Source organism: Engystomops pustulosus, chromosome 10 (genome assembly GCF_040894005.1).
Source record: "Engystomops pustulosus chromosome 10, aEngPut4.maternal, whole genome shotgun sequence".
Classification (NCBI taxonomy): domain Eukaryota; kingdom Metazoa; phylum Chordata; class Amphibia; order Anura; family Leptodactylidae; genus Engystomops; species Engystomops pustulosus.
This window is the reverse complement of record NC_092420.1, coordinates 32,821,311-32,842,915: the sequence shown is the minus strand read 5'-3', so window position 1 is coordinate 32,842,915 and position 21,605 is coordinate 32,821,311. Positions and strand designations below refer to the sequence as shown.

The window sequence follows — 21,605 nt, the reverse complement described above, 5'->3', positions numbered from 1 at the left end:
TGTACATGTATATGGTCAGGTACTGGATGTGACTCCTGCTTCAGGATATATCCAGGAGCTTCTGTAGTATTAGAATATATGGTATATACACTCACCGGCCACTTTATTAGGTACACCTGTCCAACTGCTCGTTAACACTTAATTTCTAATCAGCCAATCACATGGCGGCAACTCTGGTCTGAGTATTTCAGAACTGCTGATCTACTGGGATTTTCACGCACAACCATCTCTAGGGTTTACAGAGAATGGTCCGAAAAAGAAAAGAAAAGGAAACTGAGGCTACAATTTGCACAAGCTCATCGCAAATTGGACAGTAGAAGATTGGAAAAACGTTGCCTGGTCTGATGAGTCTCGATTTCTGCTGCGACATTCGGATGGTAGGGTCAGAATTTGGCGTCAACAACATGAAAGCATGGATCCATCCTGCCTTGTATCAACGGTTCAGGCTGGTGGTGGTGGTGCCATGGTGTGGGGAATATTTTATTGGCACTCTTTGGGCCCCTTGGTACCAATTGAGCATCGTTGCAACGCCACAGCCTACCTGAGCATTGTTGCTGACCATGTCCATCCCTTTATGACCACAATGTACCCAACATCTGATGGCTACTTTCAGCAGAATAATGCGCCATGTCATAAAGCTGGAATCATCTCAGACTGGTTTCTTGAACATGACAATGAGGTCACTGTACTCAAATGGCCTCCACAGTCACCAGATCTCAATCCAATAGAGCATCTTTGGGATGTGGTGGAGCGGGAGATTCGCATCATGGATGTGCAGCCGACAAATCTGCGGCAACTGTGTGATGCCATCATGTCAATATGGACCAAAATCTCTGAGGAATGCTTCCAGCACCTTGTTGAATCTATGCCATGAAGAATTGAGGCAGTTCTGAAGGCAAAAGGGGGTCCAACCCGTTACTAGCATGGTTTACCTAAGAAAGTGGCCGGTGCATGTACATACACATTACTGTGGTCTCCTATATCTCCTATATGTTTTTCTATTTCCTATCTATCTATCTATCTATCTAGAAGGAAAGGTCCAAGGCAGCACAACCTATTGGTCTGGGTGCAAGATCTGTATATCCGTGGCAAGGATCTGGTCATATATTCAAGGAAGGCAGCAGCACTCCAGTGGATGAATTAAGATCACCCTGATTTAATTCATCCACTGGAGTGCTGCTGCCTTCCTTGAATATCTATCTATCTATCTATCTATCTATCTATCTATCTATCTATCTATCTATCTATCTATCTATCACTTTCTATCTATTTATCTGTATATCTTCTATCTACATATCTACCTCCTATCTTTTATCTATCAATCTTCTACTGTATCTATCTCTCATATGTATCTTCTATCATCTTTCTAGTTATCTATATATAATGTACTTTATATTTATGCATCTATAAATCTCTATTGTCTTTCATATTTATATTCTGTCATTCATTTACCTATCATCTGTCTATTTCCCTTAAAATGCTCCTAAAGTCCCATATTACAGATTGTCTCACTATATTACTGGGTGCAAACTGGGTTATTATTGTGTAGGGATAAAGGAGTCGCTTACCGACTGTGACTGTTTTAGTTTTGCCCAGAGCCCTACTTTTTCTAAAACCAGCCCCTGCCCTGCAGTATAAGTTGAGCTGGCTCCAAATGCAGTGAAATTGGTGAAAAAAATAATTCACTCTATTTTCTTGTGGGCTTGGATTTTATGGCTTTCACTGTGCACCCCAAATGAAATGTCTACTTTATTCTTTGAGTCAGTGCAATCATGGGGATACCAAATTTATATAGGTTTTGTAATGGTTTTTTACATTTAAAAATATTAAAAGCTTGTGTACAAAAAAATCTTAATTTTTTTTTAAACATTTTCAATGCTACCATTTTAAGGTGTGCAGCCTTGTGATCACTTTTTATTAAATTTTTTATATTTAGCAAAATGGCATAAGTGGATGCATGGTGGGCCATATTATTCTAACGGCAAAGCTCCTTATAGCAAAGGGGTGGAAATCCTTGAGCGCTCCCACAACCACAAAGCTCTTAGACAAATTAGCAGAGCATTGAGCGTTTGAGCGTTTGGTGGCATTACGGAACCATTCTTTAACTAATTTTCAGGCAAACTGGGACGAGTGGTTAGCCCTATCCCCAACCCTTTCACCATGCAAGAAGGGCCTACCCGACTAAACTAAAAAAGGAAAATAGCTATAAAGGAACATATCAAGACAGTTCACATATAATTAATGGCCCAAGCCAAACTCTGTGTGGTGAAGATAGATTTAAAGAATTACAATGTTATTTCTATGCATAACTTGTGAAGACTGTTGTTGTCAAGGTTGCTAATATAAATAAAGCTTTAGTCAAACTTAAGTCATACGTGTATTGTAAAGCGTCTGATGGATATACTGTAACTGACTATAAGTACCAGAATAGAGCTGTGAAGCACTGTTATAATATATACTACCATATAGTGACGAATTTGCAGGGAGACTTGTGAACGTTATTTTTGGCTCATAGTGACACACATATCCATTTCAAACAGCTAAGTGTCACAATTTATTGGGGGTTTGATTGAATTAGGCACAGTCTGACGATTTTTTTTTTTTTTAAAGTGAAAGTGAAGGTCACAGCACAAAATCCTTTTGTGCGCTGTCAGTGGTGCAAATGCAATTTCATCTAGCTTAGTCTGCCTGCTACTGTTTAGCAAGCTAGTCTCCAGAAATCCCAATCCACATTCTCTCTGCCAGTGAAGCGCACTGTATGTCACGGGTGGTGTAATCTAATAAGTTTTTTTGTTCACATTAGTATCGAAACATTCAGCAATCCGCATTTCAGTTTGCTTTCTGCTTTCTTCTGCGTGTTTCATTCATAAAGACTTATCGGTCAGGCCTAAAACTCAACTTTTATTCAATTAGTAAGAATTCTGACAAATTATTTATCACACTTATTACTTAAAATTCGCAGGTTTTGGATCATTAGCCCCGATCCCCTGATGACGCTGGTTTTCCGGCGACTAGTACTGTTTGGCTTTTAAATTGACTTGTCTGAGGCTGTCTCACTAATGGGTCGCTGCAAAGACCCGCTTATGTATTTACAGGCTGAGTTTGTAAAACTGAAGTATGAAAAAGTTATTTGCGTCATTTTTTCTTTTTTGTACACATTCGTTTAATCTTTGAAAATCTATTAAAATGCAATAAAACCTGTATAAATTTGGTATCTTCGAACCAAAGAATAAAGTTGAGGTGTTATTTGGAGTGCACAGTCAAAGTCGTAAAAACTGAGCCCACAAGAACGTGACGCACTTGCGTTTTTTTTTCTATTTTTCCACATTTGGAATTTTTTTCCAGATTCGCAGTACATGGCATGTTAAAATAAATAACATTACAGGAAAGTAAAATTTGTTACGCACAAAATAAGCCCTCACACAGGTCTGTACACGTAACAATGAAAAAGTTATGGATTTTTGAAGGTGAAGAGCGAGAAATGAGCGAAAAAACCCTGCGTCCTTAAGGGGTTAAAAACGGATAAATAATGGATCTGTTTTCCCATAGATTTCAATGCACTTTCTCATTAGTATCCATTTTTACCTCTTCCATTAGACCTTCTGTTGTTTGAGCGGATAGTTAAAATAAAAAAAAAAAATGGATGGCTATGAAATAATGAAGAAGGGGAACTAACTGAAATTATTGGAAAGCAAAATTCCAATTTTTTAAAAACAGATCATTTTATGGTATCCTTTAAAATATTTTGCTCTGAATGTGTCAATCCAGACATCTGTTTAAATAGCAGTCCGTTATTACAAAAACTGAAAAAAAAAAAAAATGCAGATGAGAACTATACCTTAGGCTGCGTTAATACACACAATACAACAACTGAGAAGAGATTTGCCCAATTATATTGCCTTCAAAGGGGTTATGTGGGTGTTAAAATTACTTAGGGCCAGGCTGAGGTGGGCTATTTCAAAATAATAAACGTGTACTTACCTCGTCGGGCGCTGCTGATGTCCCGCGCCACTGTCCATTTCCTCTGTGCGCCATTGATTACAAGGGCCCACAGGGAGCTTCCGGCCAGCTTACAACGCTGAGAGATAGGGACGGGAAGTTAACAAACAGGGGCATGGATCTAACGGACCACGGGCCCGGAGGAGGTAAGTACATGTTTATTATTTTTAAATAGCCCACCCCAGCCCGGCCCTAAGTAATTTTTTATAACTGGATAACCCCTTTAACGGTTTGTAAACCAAGCATACTTAGATGCTGGTGTGTGCCCCCTGTCAGGACCTGCTCTTCTTTTAGCTTCTTATGCGCTGAAGAGCATCGGAACGCATTGGAGTTCACCAAGCCGACACTTTATTTTTTTTAAATGCGGCGGTTTTTACGAATCCGTCGAGTTTTCGTTCGGCCACGCCCCCCGATTTCCGTAGCGTGCATGCCAGCGCCGATGCGCCACAATCCGATTGCGTGTGCCAAAAACCCGGGGCAATACAGGGAAAATCGACGCAAATTGGAAATATTCGGGTAACACGTCGGGAAAACGCGAATCGGGCCCTTAGTAAATGACCCCCATTGTACTTCAAATTTGTTTAAAATTTTGGACGATATCTTTTGTGTTTAGTTATGAAAAAAACTGAAATTTGGCCAAAATTTCGAAGGATTCTCTATTTTCAAAGTTCTAAATTCTCAACTTTTGACGCAGATAGTCAAATTATATATGCCCTATAAAAAAAGAAAAAGATAGATGTGTATTTAGGACAACAAAATATTTTATTATTAAATATTATCACACTTAACCCCTTAACGCTCTGCGCCGTAGCTCTACGGCGCAGAGGTATAAGGGAAGTATGAAGAGGGCTCACGGGCTGAGTCCTCTTCATACAGAGGTGGGGGTTTTTGCATTTTGCACAAAACCCCCACCGCTAATACCCGCGGTCGGTGCTTGCACCGATCGCGGCTATTAACCCTCTAAACGCCGCCCGCAAAGTCGCGGGCGGCGTTTAAAAGACGGCAGCGCGCGGGCGCCGCCATCTTTTTTTCGATCGCCACGCCCCCGAACGTCATCGGGGGGCGGCGATCGGTTACCATGGTAGCCTCGGGTCTTCTCTTGACACGAGGCTACATGGTTTATGCAGGTTCGTTACAATGAGCCAGTGGCTCATTGTAATGTAAGACCTGCGAAAACGCCATATATTGCAATACTGTAGTATTGCAGTATATGGTAGGAGCGATCTGATCATCTAGGGTTATTGTACCCTAGATGGTCTAAAAAATAGTGAAAAAAAAAAGAAAAAAAAAAGTTTAAAAAATAAAAAAAATTAATAAAATATTAAAAGTTCAAATCACCCCCCTTTCCCTAGAACGGATATAAAACATAACAAACAGTAAAAATCACAGACATATTAGGTATCGCCGCGTCCCAAAATGCCCGATCTATCAAAATATAAAAACGGTTACGGCCGGCGGTGACCTCCGAGGCGGGAAATGGCGCCCAAATGTCCGAAATGCGACTTTTACACCTTTTTACATAACATAAAAAATGAAATAAAAAATGATCAAAATGTCGCACAGACCTCAAAATGGTAGCAATGAAAACGTCGCCTCATTTCGCAAAAAATGACCCCTCACACATTTCCGTGCGCCAAAGTATGAAAAAGTTATTAGCGTCAGAAGATGGCAAAAAATTTTTTTTCTTTTTTGTACACATTCGTTTAATTTTTGAAAATGTATTAAAACACAATAAAACCTATATAAATTTGGTATCACCGCGATCGCACCGAACCAAAGAATAAAGTAGGCGTGTTATTTGGAGCGAAGAGTGAAAGTCGTAAAAACTGAGCCCACAAGAACGTGACGCACGTGCGGTTTTTTTTCAATTTTTCCACATTTGGAATTTTTTTTCAGCTTCGCAGTACACGGCATGTTAAAATAAATAACATTACGGGAAAGTAAAATTTGTTACGCACAAAATAAGCCCTCACACAGGTCTGTACACGTAAAAATGAAAAAGTTATGGATTTTTGAAGTTGGAGAGCGAGAAATGAGCCGGAAAACCCTCCGTCCTTAAGGGTTTTTAAAGAGCCAGCGAAGCTGGACACGACAATACAAAGTCCATTCTCAGAGTGTAATAAATGTATATACACAACAGTTAATGCAACCATATAGCTCCAAAAGGTAAGTACATATAATAGTCACACCAAAAACCGAATAGTATGTTTTGGAGCAAAGGTATATCACTGTTAATTGTTTAATATATTATACAATATATGGGGTCTCTCCACTCCATCTCAGTCTGTTATTTGGATTTACATGGTAATGTAAACTAATACTAACTGATACCATATTATATTGTATATTGTATTAAACAATTAACTGTGTTATACCTTTGTTCCAAAACATACAATTCGTTTTGTAGGGGGTTGTATATAGTTTAGGGAGGCTGTATATATATATAGTTATTATAGGGGACTGTATATAGTTATAGGGAGGCTGTATGTAGTTATCACAACGTGTTGTATATAGTTATTATAGGCGGCTGTATGTAGTTAATGCTGTGGGACTGTATATAGGTAGTGTTGAGGAGGCTATATATAGTTATTGCTGGGGGAGCTGTATTTAGTGATTGCTGGGGGAGCTGTATATAGTGATTGGGGGCAGCTGTATATAGTGATTGCTGGGGGAGCAAGTATATAGTGATTGCTGGGGAGCTGTATATAGTGATTACTGGGGGGCTGTATACAGTGATGACTGGGGGCTGTATATAGTAATTGCTGGGTGAGCTGTATATAGTGATTGCTTGGGAGCTGTATATAGTAATTGCTGGGGAGCTGTACATAGTGATTGTGGGGGGAGCTGTATATAGTGATTACAGGGGGGATGCATATAGTGATTACTTGGGTCTGTATATAGTGATTGCTGGGGGGAGCTGTATATAGTGATTACTGGGGAGGCTGTGTATAGTTATTGCTGGGGAGCAGTAAATAGCGATTACTGTTCCCTGTCTGGACTAGATTCAATGAGGACCCCACCCAGGGGCACCCACCAACCTTAATCCGGCCCTGGTTGACAGCAACGTAATTAATCTCCTTTTTTCTGTTGTCATGCGTTTGAAAATGCAAGTGTTAACGCCGTGTTATGGCTTCAACTGCCCCTGTAAGAACTGACTGTCAGGAGGTCTTTTACTATATTCATCAGCACATGAGCGGAGCCCACAAGTAATGCTCATATATGGAGAGCTCAGCCCTACAGACATGTACGGTAGTACAGTGCAGCCAGCTGTACACTCACTCAGTGACAATGTCCTATTCCTTATGAATAAAGCTGAGACTAGAGGAGGAAAAAAAAAGTGTAGTGGGCGTGTCTGCTCGGTGCGTCCATATATAGTCAGAGCGCAGCCGCGTCACTCTCTCTTCTAGTCCGTTCAGGAGACAGGATGGTAAGAGAAGGCCTGAGGCCTGTTGGGAATCTGTGTTTTATAGCGTCCATCCTGTCACCAGCTCATGTCTTACACCTGCCCCAGCACAGAGGGGACTGGCGCCCGCTGCTCGCACCCTCTATGTGCCGTCATCTCGTGTCTTATCCGGTTGTGCTGGTGCTGCGGCCTGTGTTCTGTCCCGAAGCCTGAGCCGGGCCTGTTACACGTCCGGGACCTTAGCTAGGCCTGTGCCCTAAGCATTGACACGTGGCTGCTGCTACTCGTAGGCTTCTCCCCGGCATGTTGCGGCCTTGTCTCTCCGCTGCGGTGACATGCGGCCGGGGATGACGTCAGAGATGTGTACTGCCGGGTTCTGTGTTGGGAAAGACCATCCGCGTCAGTTCAGAGGGGGAGCCTTGCATTCTTCTGTACTCTGTTTATATAGGGTCTACAGCATGTCACTCATTCTGTACATTTTGTCTTCTGCTAGACAGCAGGGAAGAGAACAGATGTACCACCCCCCACACTACTGTGTGTGCAGGCCCCTCACCAGTGTCAGTCTATTGGGATAACTCTATCCCTGATCCATATTCTGATTTGTGGAATGACCGGTAAAGGGGATTTCCTGTGGAGAAAGTTAGGCCCTAACTTGCTTATTGCTGGTGAGACTACTCTCACATAATGAAAACTGAGGGGGGTGTTGGGTAAATCTGGGACAGCCTGGTCATGTCCCACCAGCTGCTCTGCTCATCCCTCCTGTTTTTGTGGTCTGTGGGGCTTTGATCACTGACACCTGCTTAACTTGTTTTGTGGGAAATCTTTTTAAACACTTAATGCTTTCATGAGGTGTACTTGCTCTGTAGGGTCTAATGATCTGTCAAAAGGCTTAATGGGGGGGTCAGGGGTGGCTTTATGGTAATGATTTTTCATCAGATGTGATGACCTAAAATTTAATTTCCAATTTTTTTTTTTCCCTTTAGTCTCACAGAAAGTTCTCTGCTCCCAGGCACGGCTCCCTGGGCTTCCTGCCACGCAAGCGCAGCAAGAGACATCGTGGCAAGGTCAAGAGCTTCCCTAAGGATGACCCAAGCAAACCAGTGCATCTGACTGCCTTCCTGGGTTACAAGGCCGGCATGACCCATATTGTTAGAGAAGTGGACAGACCTGGCTCAAGTAAGTGTGGACTGTAGATCAGGTGGTTATCCTTGAGGTGTTGACTATTAGGAGTAACGGGGCTTAGATGCCATAGCATTGTCATTCTAGATTATCAGCATCAGTATACTAATGATGGCTGAGTTTAAGGTGGAAGTCCACAGTGAAATGGCTCTAATGTCTGCCCTCTAACTTGTATTTAAGTAGAATCTGCCCTGATGTTTTTTTAGGTTTGGTACATGGTACCTTTATATGTTGGTCACTTGATAATTTGATCTACCTGTTAAAAGGGCTCAGCGTGATGAAACTCTTTCGACGGGCGGACTGATTGACATCCAATGGTTGTCTGTGCTGAATGTCGAATTCTGACTGTAGCTCTAAATGATTATTTTTTTTACGGCTTGAAAACCTAATATCGACACTGTCAGGAATTAGTAGGGTATGTCTTGTTTTTGACAGTGTCTTGTAGATATTGTCATGTTATCCCATTTTCAAGCTGCCAAACCTGATACTTCTGGTGTTGTCAATATGATACAAGCCCTTGTTTGTCAACTTGGCAAAATACAATAGGAAACATGCTTTTTTTTTTTTTCGGCAGGGGGGATTCACTCTGTAGAAAGACCTTAGTTTTTAAAGCAGGTCTTATTCCTGCCTGAGTTTAGTTCTGGCTGTTGGGCCATAGAAACATAGTGGATGTGAAGCTATATTAACAGTACAGTATGCATTGTCTAGTATACAAGGCAGTTTTCTAGTAACTACTTTTTACATTCCTTTCTCAGAGGTTAACAAAAAGGAAGTTGTGGAAGCAGTGACTGTTGTGGAGACCCCTCCTATGGTCATTGTTGGAATTGTGGGATACGTCCAGACTCCACGTGGTCTCCGCAGTTTCAGGACAATCTTTGCTGAACACATCAGTGATGAGTGCAAGAGGCGCTTCTACAAGAACTGGTAAGGGGCTGCTGCTTAGTTGGGGATGTTGTGGAAAAGGCCATCCATAAACTATGGGGAAACACTAGCGTGAATTTTCTATAATTTAATTAATGTTTGTTGGTATTAAATATGTCTGGAATGATCATGGGTAGCTCCGCTCAGCTCTGGCCTTGCTTGCCTTTGCCTGATGAGCTCCAGGCTCCGCTTGCTGGCTGAAAATCTCCTTTGAAGCCATGCAATGAGCCAAAATCTGGAAATGGTTTGGTGCTCTCCGCTCTTGTCCTCATTGGGGCATGATGAGGGTCCACTCCAACTGCATGATCTGCCATTAAAGGTACAAATCCAAGAAGAAGGCCTTCACCAAGTACTGCAAGAAGTGGCAAGATGAAGAAGGCAAGAAACAGCTGGAGAAGGATTTTGCAAGCATGAAGAAATACTGCCAAGTCATCAGAGTCATTGCCCACACTCAGGTAGGTGGTGATCATTTTATCATGAGACTTACACTAGTTATCTTCATCTGGATATACTTTATTAAAAATGAAAGTTTAAACATCTGTTTAAAGTGCATATGTGGATGGGTACTTCTTAAATGCAAATAATATCTGCTATGACTTGAGAAAATAAAGAGTTCTGGACTTGAAAATTAGTTATCCACCACATATAGATGTTTAAAAATTTGGCCAGATTATGACTGTTGATCTGTAACATGGAAGCTGGTTTTACAGCTGTAGACTAGTGTCAATGCCCCTTAAACATCTGGCTTGCATATGCTTAATGGTGGTCTGCATGTAAATGAGTATTAAACTTGTACCTACATCTAGCTTGGTAATGAAAACTACATAGAAGGAAAATGCTAGGATCACTGGCAAACTTTTGGGGCAAACTGAATGATGAGACTCTCGACGGGCGGACAGATGATTGTTCTTGCAATCTTTGTTGAATGTCGTTTTTTTTCTGACTTGTGCTCCAGTTTGTCTTGTGTTTTGATCCTTGGCGACCTTTTTTTGCGTGTCTTTTAAAATGTACTTCTGTCTTTAGATGCGTCTGCTCCCCCTGCGTCAGAAGAAATCTCATCTTATGGAGATCCAAGTGAATGGAGGGACAATTGCTGAGAAGATAGACTGGGCTCGTGAGAAGCTGGAGCAGCAGGTTGCAGTGTCTGGCATATTTGGTCAGGATGAAATGATAGATGTCATTGGAGTCACAAAGGGAAAAGGCTACAAAGGTGAGACAGATGTTCAGCTTATTAATAAGTTTTGCACAACATATGTAAAAAAATCAATTGTTCTATGATGAAGTAATGGAATAAGCACTGGGCACAGTGCCTGAGTGATGCTGAAGAATTATTCCATGCTGCCTTCCTTCTGAGAATGTACAGTATTAAGATGACTAAATATATTTGCAGTGTCTGTACTAAACTGTCTGCCCTTGCCACATAGGTGTGACTAGCCGTTGGCACACAAAGAAGCTGCCCCGCAAGACTCACAGGGGTCTGAGGAAGGTTGCTTGTATTGGTGCTTGGCATCCTGCCCGTGTGGCCTTCTCCGTGGCTCGTGCTGGTCAGAAAGGTTATCATCACCGCACAGAGATCAACAAGAAGGTATGCTAACGGACATTGGTTACATAAGGGATTTATCAAGGATTGGGGTAGCAATTCCAGTATTTTGTACCCTCAGCCAACTTTGATAACTAAGGCGCAGAAGCCTCTTGCTAGATCCCGCAGAAACAATTGGCTGCACTATTTATGCCATGCACCTCCCTGACTACATAGTGTGGATGGGGTGTAATGGTTGATCACACCTGGCCCTGTGTATTCTGCTCCAGAATATAGGTAAACCAAAGTCTTGCTTTCTTTTAGATCTACAAGATCGGACAAGGTTACCACTCAAAAGATGGAAAACTTGTGAAGAACAATGCTTCCACTGACTACGATCTGTCAGATAAAAGTATCAACCCATTGGTAAGAACTATTAAAAAGTAAATCTGCACATGACTGGTGTGAAAGCTCAATGTTGGACTAATAGTTGTATATCTTGGGCTGCACAGGGACATTGTAAGGAGTTACCTTTAAACTCCTATAAACTGGTTGGAGGTGCTGTCATGGCGGTCTAAAGTTTACTTTTGGCATTGAGTAGCCCAAGTTTTGTTTTTAAATTCTTGAGTTAAAACTAAAGTTTGCATGTTGATGGTCTCTAACTTGATCTGCCTGTCCTATGATGAAGCAATGGAAATTGCACTAGTTGGTGCCTGAAAACTGTGATTAAGACTTCCATGCTGCCTTCCTTCTGAGGACTTGTCTTTGACTGTTTCTTGTGGTGGTTCTTTCCATTAGGCTGGTCTCAATGACATGGAGTATAGTTGTAGACCTGCATAACTGTTTATAATAATCATAAATTGAGTTTCTCCTAATTTTAAATTGTTGTTCTAATTTCAGTAAATGTCTATAGAATGACAGCAAGCAGAGAAACTCTAGAAAACAGAAATTGATACTTCTAATATAATTTCTGTAACATTTTTATCATGCAAATGACATTACTTTGCAGAAATGGGAATACCTTTTAGGCACAGGTTAAAACCTAGTTTAGCTGTTAGTGTAAACCTCTATTGTGTAGTCTACAACTTTACCATGTTTGTCTTACTTTCTTAGGGTGGCTTTGTTCATTATGGAGAAGTTAAAAATGACTTCATCATGCTGAAAGGCTGTGTTGTTGGCACCAAGAAAAGGGTTCTCACCCTGCGCAAGTCCCTCCTTGTGCAGACCAACCGTCGTGCGTTGGAGAAGATCGACTTGAAGTTCATCGACACAACATCCAAGTTTGGACATGGACGTTTCCAGACTGCAGAAGAAAAGAAGGCTTTCATGGTATGTAACTGCAACTTAAATGCTCATAGCATTTATACAGTAGAAATGTTAATGCTTGGAGAAAAATTCTGCAAATGCTAATCTTGGAAATTCATCTCTGGAGTATCTTTAATCTGGAGGTTGTAATGTCCTCTTCAATGTAAAGCTCATTATATATCCACTTTGGTAACTTGCCCTTTTATATTCAATGGATTGTCCAACCATTGTTGAAATATAGGAGCGATCACCTATCCTGTCAAGACCACACTCGGATGTTGGTCTCACAAGAACTTTAGTGATCTGTGGGTTCTTGGTAGTTTGTGTATTAGTGGAGAAAATCTTGTCTGTCTTGCATTCCCTTTAGTGTAGCAATGGGGCATGAACCTATTGAGCTTCCTGGGTCAGCATATGGTGCTTGGCTTTGAGGATGAGTTCAATTCTTGCATGAACCTTCAGCAGTCATATTCTAGTGTCGTAAATTGTAGTGTCTGGTTTACTCATCACATGGTTTTTGCATTACAGGGTCCACTCAAGAAAGACCGCCTGGCAAAGGAGGAAGCATAAGTCTAAACAGATCTTGTCCCATTTACCATCGGGAAAATGTTGCAGTTTTGATGCAATTTTCAATAAATTCTATAAAAAAAAAAAATCAACCAGTGTTTGTGTCCTGCTGAAATTGCGTACGGTTCCTGTCTAAATATGCATTAAAAAGCAAACTGACCTACATTCCAATGCAAAATGAACATTATCCACCACAAAGTAACATAATGTGTAAAACCATAGCTTCAAACATCACATTGGTGCACACACACAACATACATGGGTCTCTTATATTATTGGCAACTGGACCTATCTTGTTTCAGCCTCAAAGAACACCAGTAAATGAATTGCACCTAAGCAGGTAATCTCTTCCATCACTGGACTCGGTCTTGCACAAGGCAGGCAGCTTGTGGGTCAGGAGAGCACTTCCAAGGCAGGTTGCTATTGGCTATTCCTGGTGACTTATAAATTAACTCCTGCCCTTACAAGGGCAGTACCTTGTACTGAACTAAAAAGTAACACTCCACATAACCCGGCCAATATGCATTTCCTCCTATTTACAGAATTCATCAGGGGCACATCAGGTAGATGCATATAATGAGTTCAGTCCTTGTGGTAGTTTTTCCTTGGGTAAACTTGTAATGCTCAGGTGCAAGTCGCATCCCCCTAACTAAATCCCAATCTACAGAACCCGCTGTAATTTTTTTGCTTTTGTCTTGACTTTTTTCAAATGAACCCCTTCGGGACTGCCCCACTTAAATATACAGCAGCATTTACAAGCAAGTAGCGCCGGCCTCGGAGCTACAGCCACGCACCCGTTCTGCGCAGAATGCAGAGTATTGGGACGAGGGCGCGCAGCTACAAGGAGCTGTGCGCCGAAGATTACCTTGTAGGCGGAGGACCGAGGCTGCTGAGGTGTGGAGTAGCCGCGACTTCTAGCCCCAGTAGCTGCTTAAGAAAATTAGCATATACAAGCAATAAAGTTTTCAAAAGGATAGCCGGGACGTGAGGATTAGCCCAAAAAAGGGGCTATCTTCACGTCCCATTCATCCACCTACCACCCGTTCTACCTTTTATAGGTAGAATTGTGGTGTTAGGTTTAGAGATGAGCGAACATGCTCGTCCGAGCTTGATGCTCGTTCGAGCATTAAGGTACTCGAGACGGCTCGTTGCTCGGACGAGTATTTCCCCTGCTCGAGATCGAGCATTTAATTAAAAAAACACAGTGAAGAACAATGAAGAATAGAATAAAAACAGTGAACACAGTGAACACAGGATCATTTAAGTGAAAAACACAGTGCAGAACACAGTGCAGAATAGATTACAGATGTTCTGCACATCTGCTTACTTGTCGGAAGATACGCGCGGAACGGTGCGAACAAAATAGCATGTGAAGAACAATATATATGTGTGAAGAAGACATTGCAGAACACGGTGAGCAGGACGGAGACACAAGGGAGCAGCACAGAGACACAAGGGAGCAGCACGGAGACATGGGGCAGCGGCAGCACGGAGACATGGGGCAGCGGCAGCACGGAGACATGGGGCACGGAGACATGGGCACGGAGAGCAGCGGGGCACGGAGACATGGGGCACGGAGAGCAGCGGGGCACGGAGACATGGGGCACGGAGAGCAGCGGGGCACGGAGACATGGGGCACGGAGACATGGGCACGGAGAGCAGCGGGGCACGGAGAGCAGCGGGGCACGGAGACATGGGGCAGCGGCAGCACAGAGACATCGGGCAGCGGCACGGAGACATCAGGGAGCGGCACGGAGACATCGGGGCACGGAGACATCGGGGCACGGAGACATCGAGGGGCACGGAGACTTCGGGGCACGGAGACATCGGGGCACGGAGACATCGAGGGGCACGGAGACATCGGGGGCACGGAGACATCGAGGGGCACGGAGACATCGAGGGGCACGGAGACATCGAGGGGCACGGAGACATCGAGGGGCACGGAGACATCGGGGAGACTTCAGTGGAAGAAGAGCAGCGGATCCCGGGACAGCGTATCTCCCGACAAGTAAGCAGATGTGCAGAACATCTGTAATCTATTCTTCACTGTGTTTTTCACTTAAATGATCCTGTGTTCACTGTTTTTATTCTATTCTTCACTGTTCTTCACATCTGTTAACTTGTCGGGAGATAATATACGCGCGGAACAGTGAAGAATAGATTGCAGATGTTTGCATACATCTGATAACTTATCAGAAGACATTCTTTTTCAATTAATTAACACATTTTATTCCCGAACCATGGTCCCTTTGAAAAATGCTCGAGTCTCCCATTGACTTCAATGGGGCTCGTTATTCGAGACGAGCACTCGAGCATCTGGAAAAGTTCGTCTCGAATAACGAGCACTCGAGCATTTTAGTGCTCGCTCATCTCTAGTTAGGTTCCCTTTAACCTATTCAAATCAGCATTTGAGAAGTCAACTTTTTTTTTTTTTTTTTTTTCCCTCAAAGCAAACAAATGGATTGGAATTCAATTTTTGAATATTATTCTCATTTAGCCCTAAAATGGACACATTCAGAAGGAATTTGAGGTAAATACAAGTCCCAAAATTTTTGCCCTGCTTCTTCCAAGTATGGCAATACCCGACATTTGGATGTCAACTGCTGTTTCGTTGCACAGCAATGTCCAGAATAGATTTGGTGCTATTGGGTTTTTGGCAGGCCAATTTGGCTGCAAATATTTTGTGGTGCCACAGTGTAATTAAAGAACCCCTGAAAACTAGACCCCTCAAATTTATCTGGGGTTGTGATCATTTCAACCCCCCAACATGCTGGCCAAAATCTAAAGTAAATGGTGCAGAGTAAACATTGTTTTAAACACAATGTCATTTTGGTGCCTAATATATTGTGCCCAACCCATGTTAGGTACCAGTGCAATAGAAATCCCCAAGTAGTGCCCAAATTTTGGAAAGGGCACCCCTCAAAGAATGTATGTAGGGTTGTTTGAGCTGGCTGAAATGTAATACAAAGTGAGTAGTGCAGAGTAAAAATTGTATTACAATTGATCAAATATGCCATTGTAGTGACAAGTGTTTTGCCCAACTCTGTACCACTGGGGAAAAACCTCAAAAATCATTTTGTGGGATACCCCATAGGCAGCAATCTGTAGGATGGAGACACTGCAGGGTTCAAAAGGGAATAACTGGCATTTGGAGCACAGATGTACAAATTTTTCTTTTTGGCATCATGAAGCATTTGTAGATGCCAATAGGGGCCAGTATGGTAGAAACCCCTTAACTGACCCTATTTTGGAAACTACACCCCTCCATGAATTAATCTAGGGGTATAGTTAGCATTTTAACCACACAGGTGGACCCCCGAAAAAGTGCATATTGGGTAGTGCATAGTAAAAAAATATCCATTCTGTCATGTTGTGCCCAGCTCCTGCAACGCAGATTTTTGCAAGAAAGGGTTAAACCAGGTCTGCAAACTACACGTTTCGGCATTGAGCCAATGCCTTCATCAGGTAAAACCAATGTATGAAGGCATTGGCTCAATGCTGAAACACGTAGTTTGCAGACCTGTATTATGAACAAGAATAAAAATCCTTTATACTTTTGGAAGATGCGCCTGTAGAGTGGTTTAACTCCTTCTTGCAAAAATCTCTGACCTCCAAATGGCTTAAAGCTGTGGACTACTCCTTTCCCGTAACTCCAAATCCACTGTGAGCTGCACTTCCTACCGCAAAAAAAGATACTACTTATATGCCTTTTACCTCAACTATAAAGGTGAGCATTCTACTATTCCTTTACCAAATCGTTTGTGCCTACTCCAGCTCTTGAGTCTTTCGCGCTGGTCTTATCCTCCTTATACCCTCTAGTCCAAATGCCCAGCACCTGCAACGGACAAACACCCCAAAAATCATGATGTGTGTTTTCCCGGGTACAGAAATACCCAATATGGGGCAGTAATCTACAGGCTGGGCACATGGCAGGGCTTTGAAGGGAAGGTGTGGCATGATGTATAAGCTCTGCATAGTACATCAGGATAATAACAGGGTACTCTAAAAATCTTTCATACATAACCCTAGTTTTTCTGGGCATGTCTCAAAATTGGGTTAAAAGAAGCTGTTCTTTCCATGGCGTCCCCCACGATGGCCCCAAATGGAGGATGATCCTTGACCTCTGTAGGGACAGGAAGCAGAGAGGTTAAATACCCCACCCCGGCATATGTACTCCAGTGGCTTCCTGTCCCTACATAGGGCAGGGAGTAGAGAGAAGTTCTCTCCTCATCCTCAGTAGTAGGAACGGTGAGGGGGAATCGCAGTTAGGCGCAGGGACTTGTCTCCTTACCTGAAGCAGTCTCGGCCTCGATCGGACCTCGGTCCTCCGGCTCTGCCCGCAGCTCCGTGAAGCTAAGAACACCCAGAGCGCGTCAGTCGCGGAGGTCAAGTGAGCCGGCTGTCGTCCGACTCTGGTGATGATGTTCGCCGGAAATGATGGGGCTGGATGTGACGTCACGACGGCGCGACCCGGAAGCAGGAGCGCGGAGCGGTAAGATTTTAAAAAGCGAGGTGCTCACATTGATCTGAGGTCTAATATCATATCATCAGCCCTGACCCAGGTGCTTCCGAGATCAGATTCTACTCTAGGCATCTCCAGCCTACTAAGGTCGGTCATATGCTGTATTTTTGGATCAATTGTGCCATATACGATGTACACTCACCGGCCACTTTATTAGGTACACCATGCTAGTAACGGGTTGGACTCCCTTTTGCCTTCAGAACTTCCTCAATTCTTCGTGGCATAGATTCAACAAGGTGCTGGAAGCATTCCTCAGAGATTTTGGTCCATATTGACATGATGGCATCACACAGTTGCCGCAGATTTGTCGGCTGCACATCCATGATGCGAATCTCCCGTTCCAGCACATCCCAAAGATGCTCTATTGGATTGAGATCTGGTGACTGTGGAGGCCATTTGAGTACAGTGACCTCATTGTCATGTTCAAGAAACCAGTCTGAGATGATTCCAGTTTTATGACATGGCGCATTATCCTGCTGAAAGTAGCCATCAGATGTTGGGTACATTGTGGTCATAAAGGGATGGGCATGGTCAGCAACAATACTCAGGTAGGCTGTGGCGTTGCAACGATGCTCAATTGGTACCAAGGGGCCCAAAGAGTGCCAAGAAAATATTCCCCACACCATGACACCACTACCACCAGCCTGAACCGTTGATACAAGGCAGGATGGATCCAAGCTTTCATGTTGTTGACGCCAAATTCTGACCCTACCATCCGAATGTCACAGCAGAAATCGAGACTCATCAGACCAGGCAACGTTTTTCCAATCTTCTACTGTCCAATTTCGATGAGCTTGTGCAAATTGTAGCCTCAGTTTCCTGTTCTTAGCTGAAAGGAGTGGCACCCGGTGTGGTCTTCTGCTGCTGTAGCCCATCTGCCTCAAAGTTCGACGTACTGTGCGTTCAGAGATGCTCTTCTGCCTACCTTGGTTGTAACGGATGGCGATTTGAGTAACTGTTGCCTTTCTATCAGCTCGAACTAGTCTGCCCATTCTCCTCTGACCTCTGGCATCAACAAGGCATTTCCGCAGAACTGCCGCTCACTGGATGTTTTTTCTTTTTCGGACCATTCTCTGTAAACCCTAGAGATGGTTGTGCGTGAAAATCCCAGTAGATCAGCAGTTTCTGAAATACTCAGACCAGCCCTTCTGGCACCAACAACTATGCCACGTTCAAAGGCACTCAAATCACCTTTCTTCCCCATACTGATGCTCGGTTTGAACTGCAGGAGATTGTCTTGACCATGTCTACATGCCTAAATGCACTGAGTTGCTGCCATGTGATTGGCTGATTAGAAATTAAGTGTTAACGAGCAGTTGGACAGGTGTACCTAATAAAGTGGCTGGTGAGTGTATATCTATATCTATGTGTATATGTTTCCCTTAGAATCGTGTGGAACGTGCTCATTTGCTCAAGCTACATAAGGTACTTTCCCACTTATCTACCATACTGAGTTTTTGTCAGGAGCTATCATGCATTTCTATTAATGTTAAGGCTTGCTGATACCAGTAGTTCCTCGATTAGGAACATGGAGTCATGTGGTATGGAGGCTTCGGGCCTGGACCTCATATCCTTAAACCCTGTAAGGGGGTCATCCAGGGATAGGGTGGTGGGTCACCCACATATCCCGCATATTATCACATCATATGGGTGATTAAGGATTAATTATACCTCCTTCTCCTTGGTAGGAACCCAGGGAAAAGGAGAAGGATAAAGGGAGAGCTAAAGACAAAGATCAGCCCAGTACAAAGAAAGCTACATCAAAAAAGTGCAATATGTGTCTGGAAAAACTTCCAAACGATTACAAAAAACCAGTGTGCAAGAATTGTGTAGATAACTTGCTCAAAGAGGAAAGAGCCTCATTTGTAGATGAAATGTGTAGCTTTATCAGAGACAAAGTAAAAACTTCGGTTACATCATCTATAGCGCCATTAATCCCTCAAAAACCTCCACAAAAGAGACAAAGGATAATAGAATCCATGTCGGATTCAGCATCAGATTCAGAGGGAACTGGAACTAGGGAATCTGTAGATCTGGATCCCGGTCCTTCAAGTTCAGCGAGTAAGATGGAATCTAGATATCTACTGGCAACCGAAGATCTGGAACCACTCTTGAGAGCTATGCGAGATACCCTCAAGATAGGAAATAGAAGAAACCAAGACTATTCAGGATGAGCTATTCAGACTTTATAAAGTCAAGAAGAGACATGTGTTCCCAATTAATAACACTCTCAAAGGGTTAATATTGGAAAAATGGAGGGATCTCCATATCTAAAGAATTTAAAAACGTCTTTCATTTGACGAATCTGAAGCAAAAATTTGGATTTCTACACCTAGAGTAGACATCCAGGTCACCAAAATGACCAAAAAAACGGATCTACCAATCGAAGACGTGATCCAACTAAAGGATCCCTTAGATAGAAAAGCGGACAGCATGGCTCGTACCCTCTTTCACTGGATAGCCGAACTAGAGAATCATATCAGAGATGGCACTCCTAGGGAAATGTTGTTAAGCACCTTTCCCACATGCCTCAGCAGAAGTACGTTGGAATTAGCGCAAAAGAGGGTGCATTGTCTAATTCAGTTAGGAGGTCATTTTGGCTTCGCCAATGGACTGGGGACTTCAGATCAAAGTCAAAACTATGTGGTATCCCCTTTGAAGGGGAATATTTATTCGGATACGAATTAGACATTCTTCTAGAAAAAGCAGCGGATAGAAAGAAAGGCTTTCCATAATCTAAAAGTAGTCTAAGGAAACAGCGCTTTTGGGACCCTAAGGATAAGAAGCAGTCTTACAGAGGGAAAGGCAAGCAAGGCAGGTGGAGCTACCCTAAAGGAGGGAAAGGAAGAGGTTTCCTCCTTAGCGCCAGTAACTCTGCCCCAGCATACAGGAAACAACGCCAGAGTGGGAGGAAGATTGTTAAAATTCCATCTACAGTGGGATCAAGTCACATTGAATCCCTGGATATTGAATATTCTCCAAGAAGGTTACTGAATAGAGCTAACCTCCCAAGAAAATTGTCTTGACAACACAACCCTCAGAAAGCCTCTCAGTCCTTCTATGGTCGGAGGTACAAAAATTTGCAACCTAAAAGACCTGAACAAGTATGTACGCTACAGAAAATTCAAGATGGAAACTGTAAAGTCGGCAGCTGTCCTGTTTAGATTTAAGAGATGCGTACTACCATGTGCCAATACCTCCTGCTTCACAAAAATTCCTCAGATTCGCAATATTATCACCCAGAGGAGAAGAAGTCCATTTTCAGTACAAGGCGCTGCCTTTTGGAATATCCTCGGCTCCAAGAACGTTCACAAAACTTATGGTCGAAGTGATAGCATTTCTGAGGAAAAAAGGAATAATGGTCATTCCATATCTGGACGATCTATTAGTAGTAGCCAGTTCAAGACAGGAACTAATTTATCACAGGAATATCACGATAATGACCTTGCAACCTTGCAATTAGGATGGATAGTCAATTTGGAGAAATCCAAGCTAACTCCAAGTACGAAATCTTTTTGGGAACCCTGTTGGATTCAGTTCAGCAAATGTCCTTCTTGCCACCAGAGAAGAAAACAAATCTGATACAGCAGATAATAACGTTTCAGAAGATAAGTCAGTGCTCTATAAGAGAAGCCATGAGAGTCCTTGGGATTATGACATCATGCATACAGTGTGTACAGTGGAGTCAGAGTCACACAAGAACTCTTCAAAGTTGGGTATTGGCCTCCTGGGACAAAAACCCCCGACACCTGAAACAAAAAATAGAAATACCAGAATTAGTCAAGCGATCCATGGATTGGTGGAAAAACATTTCAAACCTAGAAAGAGGAATATCATGGCATCCCTGGCCAGTAATAAATATTCAGACAGATGCGAGTCAGTCAGGCTGGGGAGCAGACGTAGCAGGTCACCCCACACAGGGACAATTGCCAAGGTCGATCAGATCCCGATCCTTAAATTACCGGGAATTGAGAGCGGTATTAGAGACTTTAAGAGCCAGCACTCTGAAGTTAAAAGGAAAACATGTCAGAATATACTCAGACAATACCACCACGGTGGCTTATCTTCGTCATCAAGGGGGAACCAGGCGCTGGACAGCCTAAAGTGGTGGAGTGTCTACACCAGCAGTAACACTCCACCACTTTAGGCCGTCCAGCGCCCATATTTGTAGCCCCCATTTTTTTACGTTTTTG

At 42.9% G+C, this 21,605-nt stretch overlaps 1 protein-coding gene and 2 non-coding genes across 4 annotated transcripts in view; all 3 read left to right on the top strand.

Annotated features, from left to right (window-relative positions):
• Window positions 1–12,996, top strand: part of RPL3 (ribosomal protein L3) — a 61,337-nt gene extending 48,341 nt beyond the window's left edge. Inside the window, exons 1-9 of one of the 2 annotated variants that reach the window (XM_072128898.1) lie at window positions 7,330–7,426; window positions 8,386–8,578; window positions 9,337–9,505; window positions 9,822–9,957; window positions 10,526–10,712; window positions 10,927–11,087; window positions 11,346–11,447; window positions 12,135–12,350; window positions 12,852–12,996. In XM_072128898.1, the coding sequence (XP_071984999.1) occupies window positions 7,424–7,426; window positions 8,386–8,578; window positions 9,337–9,505; window positions 9,822–9,957; window positions 10,526–10,712; window positions 10,927–11,087; window positions 11,346–11,447; window positions 12,135–12,350; window positions 12,852–12,893 (1,209 nt within the window). In that variant the 5' untranslated portion in view covers window positions 7,330–7,423 and the 3' untranslated portion in view covers window positions 12,894–12,996. Of the gene's footprint in view, window positions 1–7,329; window positions 7,427–8,385; window positions 8,579–9,336; window positions 9,506–9,821; window positions 9,958–10,525; window positions 10,713–10,926; window positions 11,088–11,345; window positions 11,448–12,134; window positions 12,351–12,851 lie in introns of those variants that run through there. The other variant, XM_072128899.1, reaches the window with a different exon arrangement.
• On the top strand, window positions 10,769–10,866 carry LOC140105326 (small nucleolar RNA U83B). Its single transcript, XR_011850562.1, has one exon. It is a non-coding gene; the product is annotated as a small nucleolar RNA U83B (small nucleolar RNA).
• Window positions 11,693–11,783, top strand: LOC140105327 (small nucleolar RNA U83B). Its single transcript, XR_011850563.1, has one exon. It is a non-coding gene; the product is annotated as a small nucleolar RNA U83B (small nucleolar RNA).
• Window positions 12,997–21,605: the final 8,609 nt, after the last annotated feature.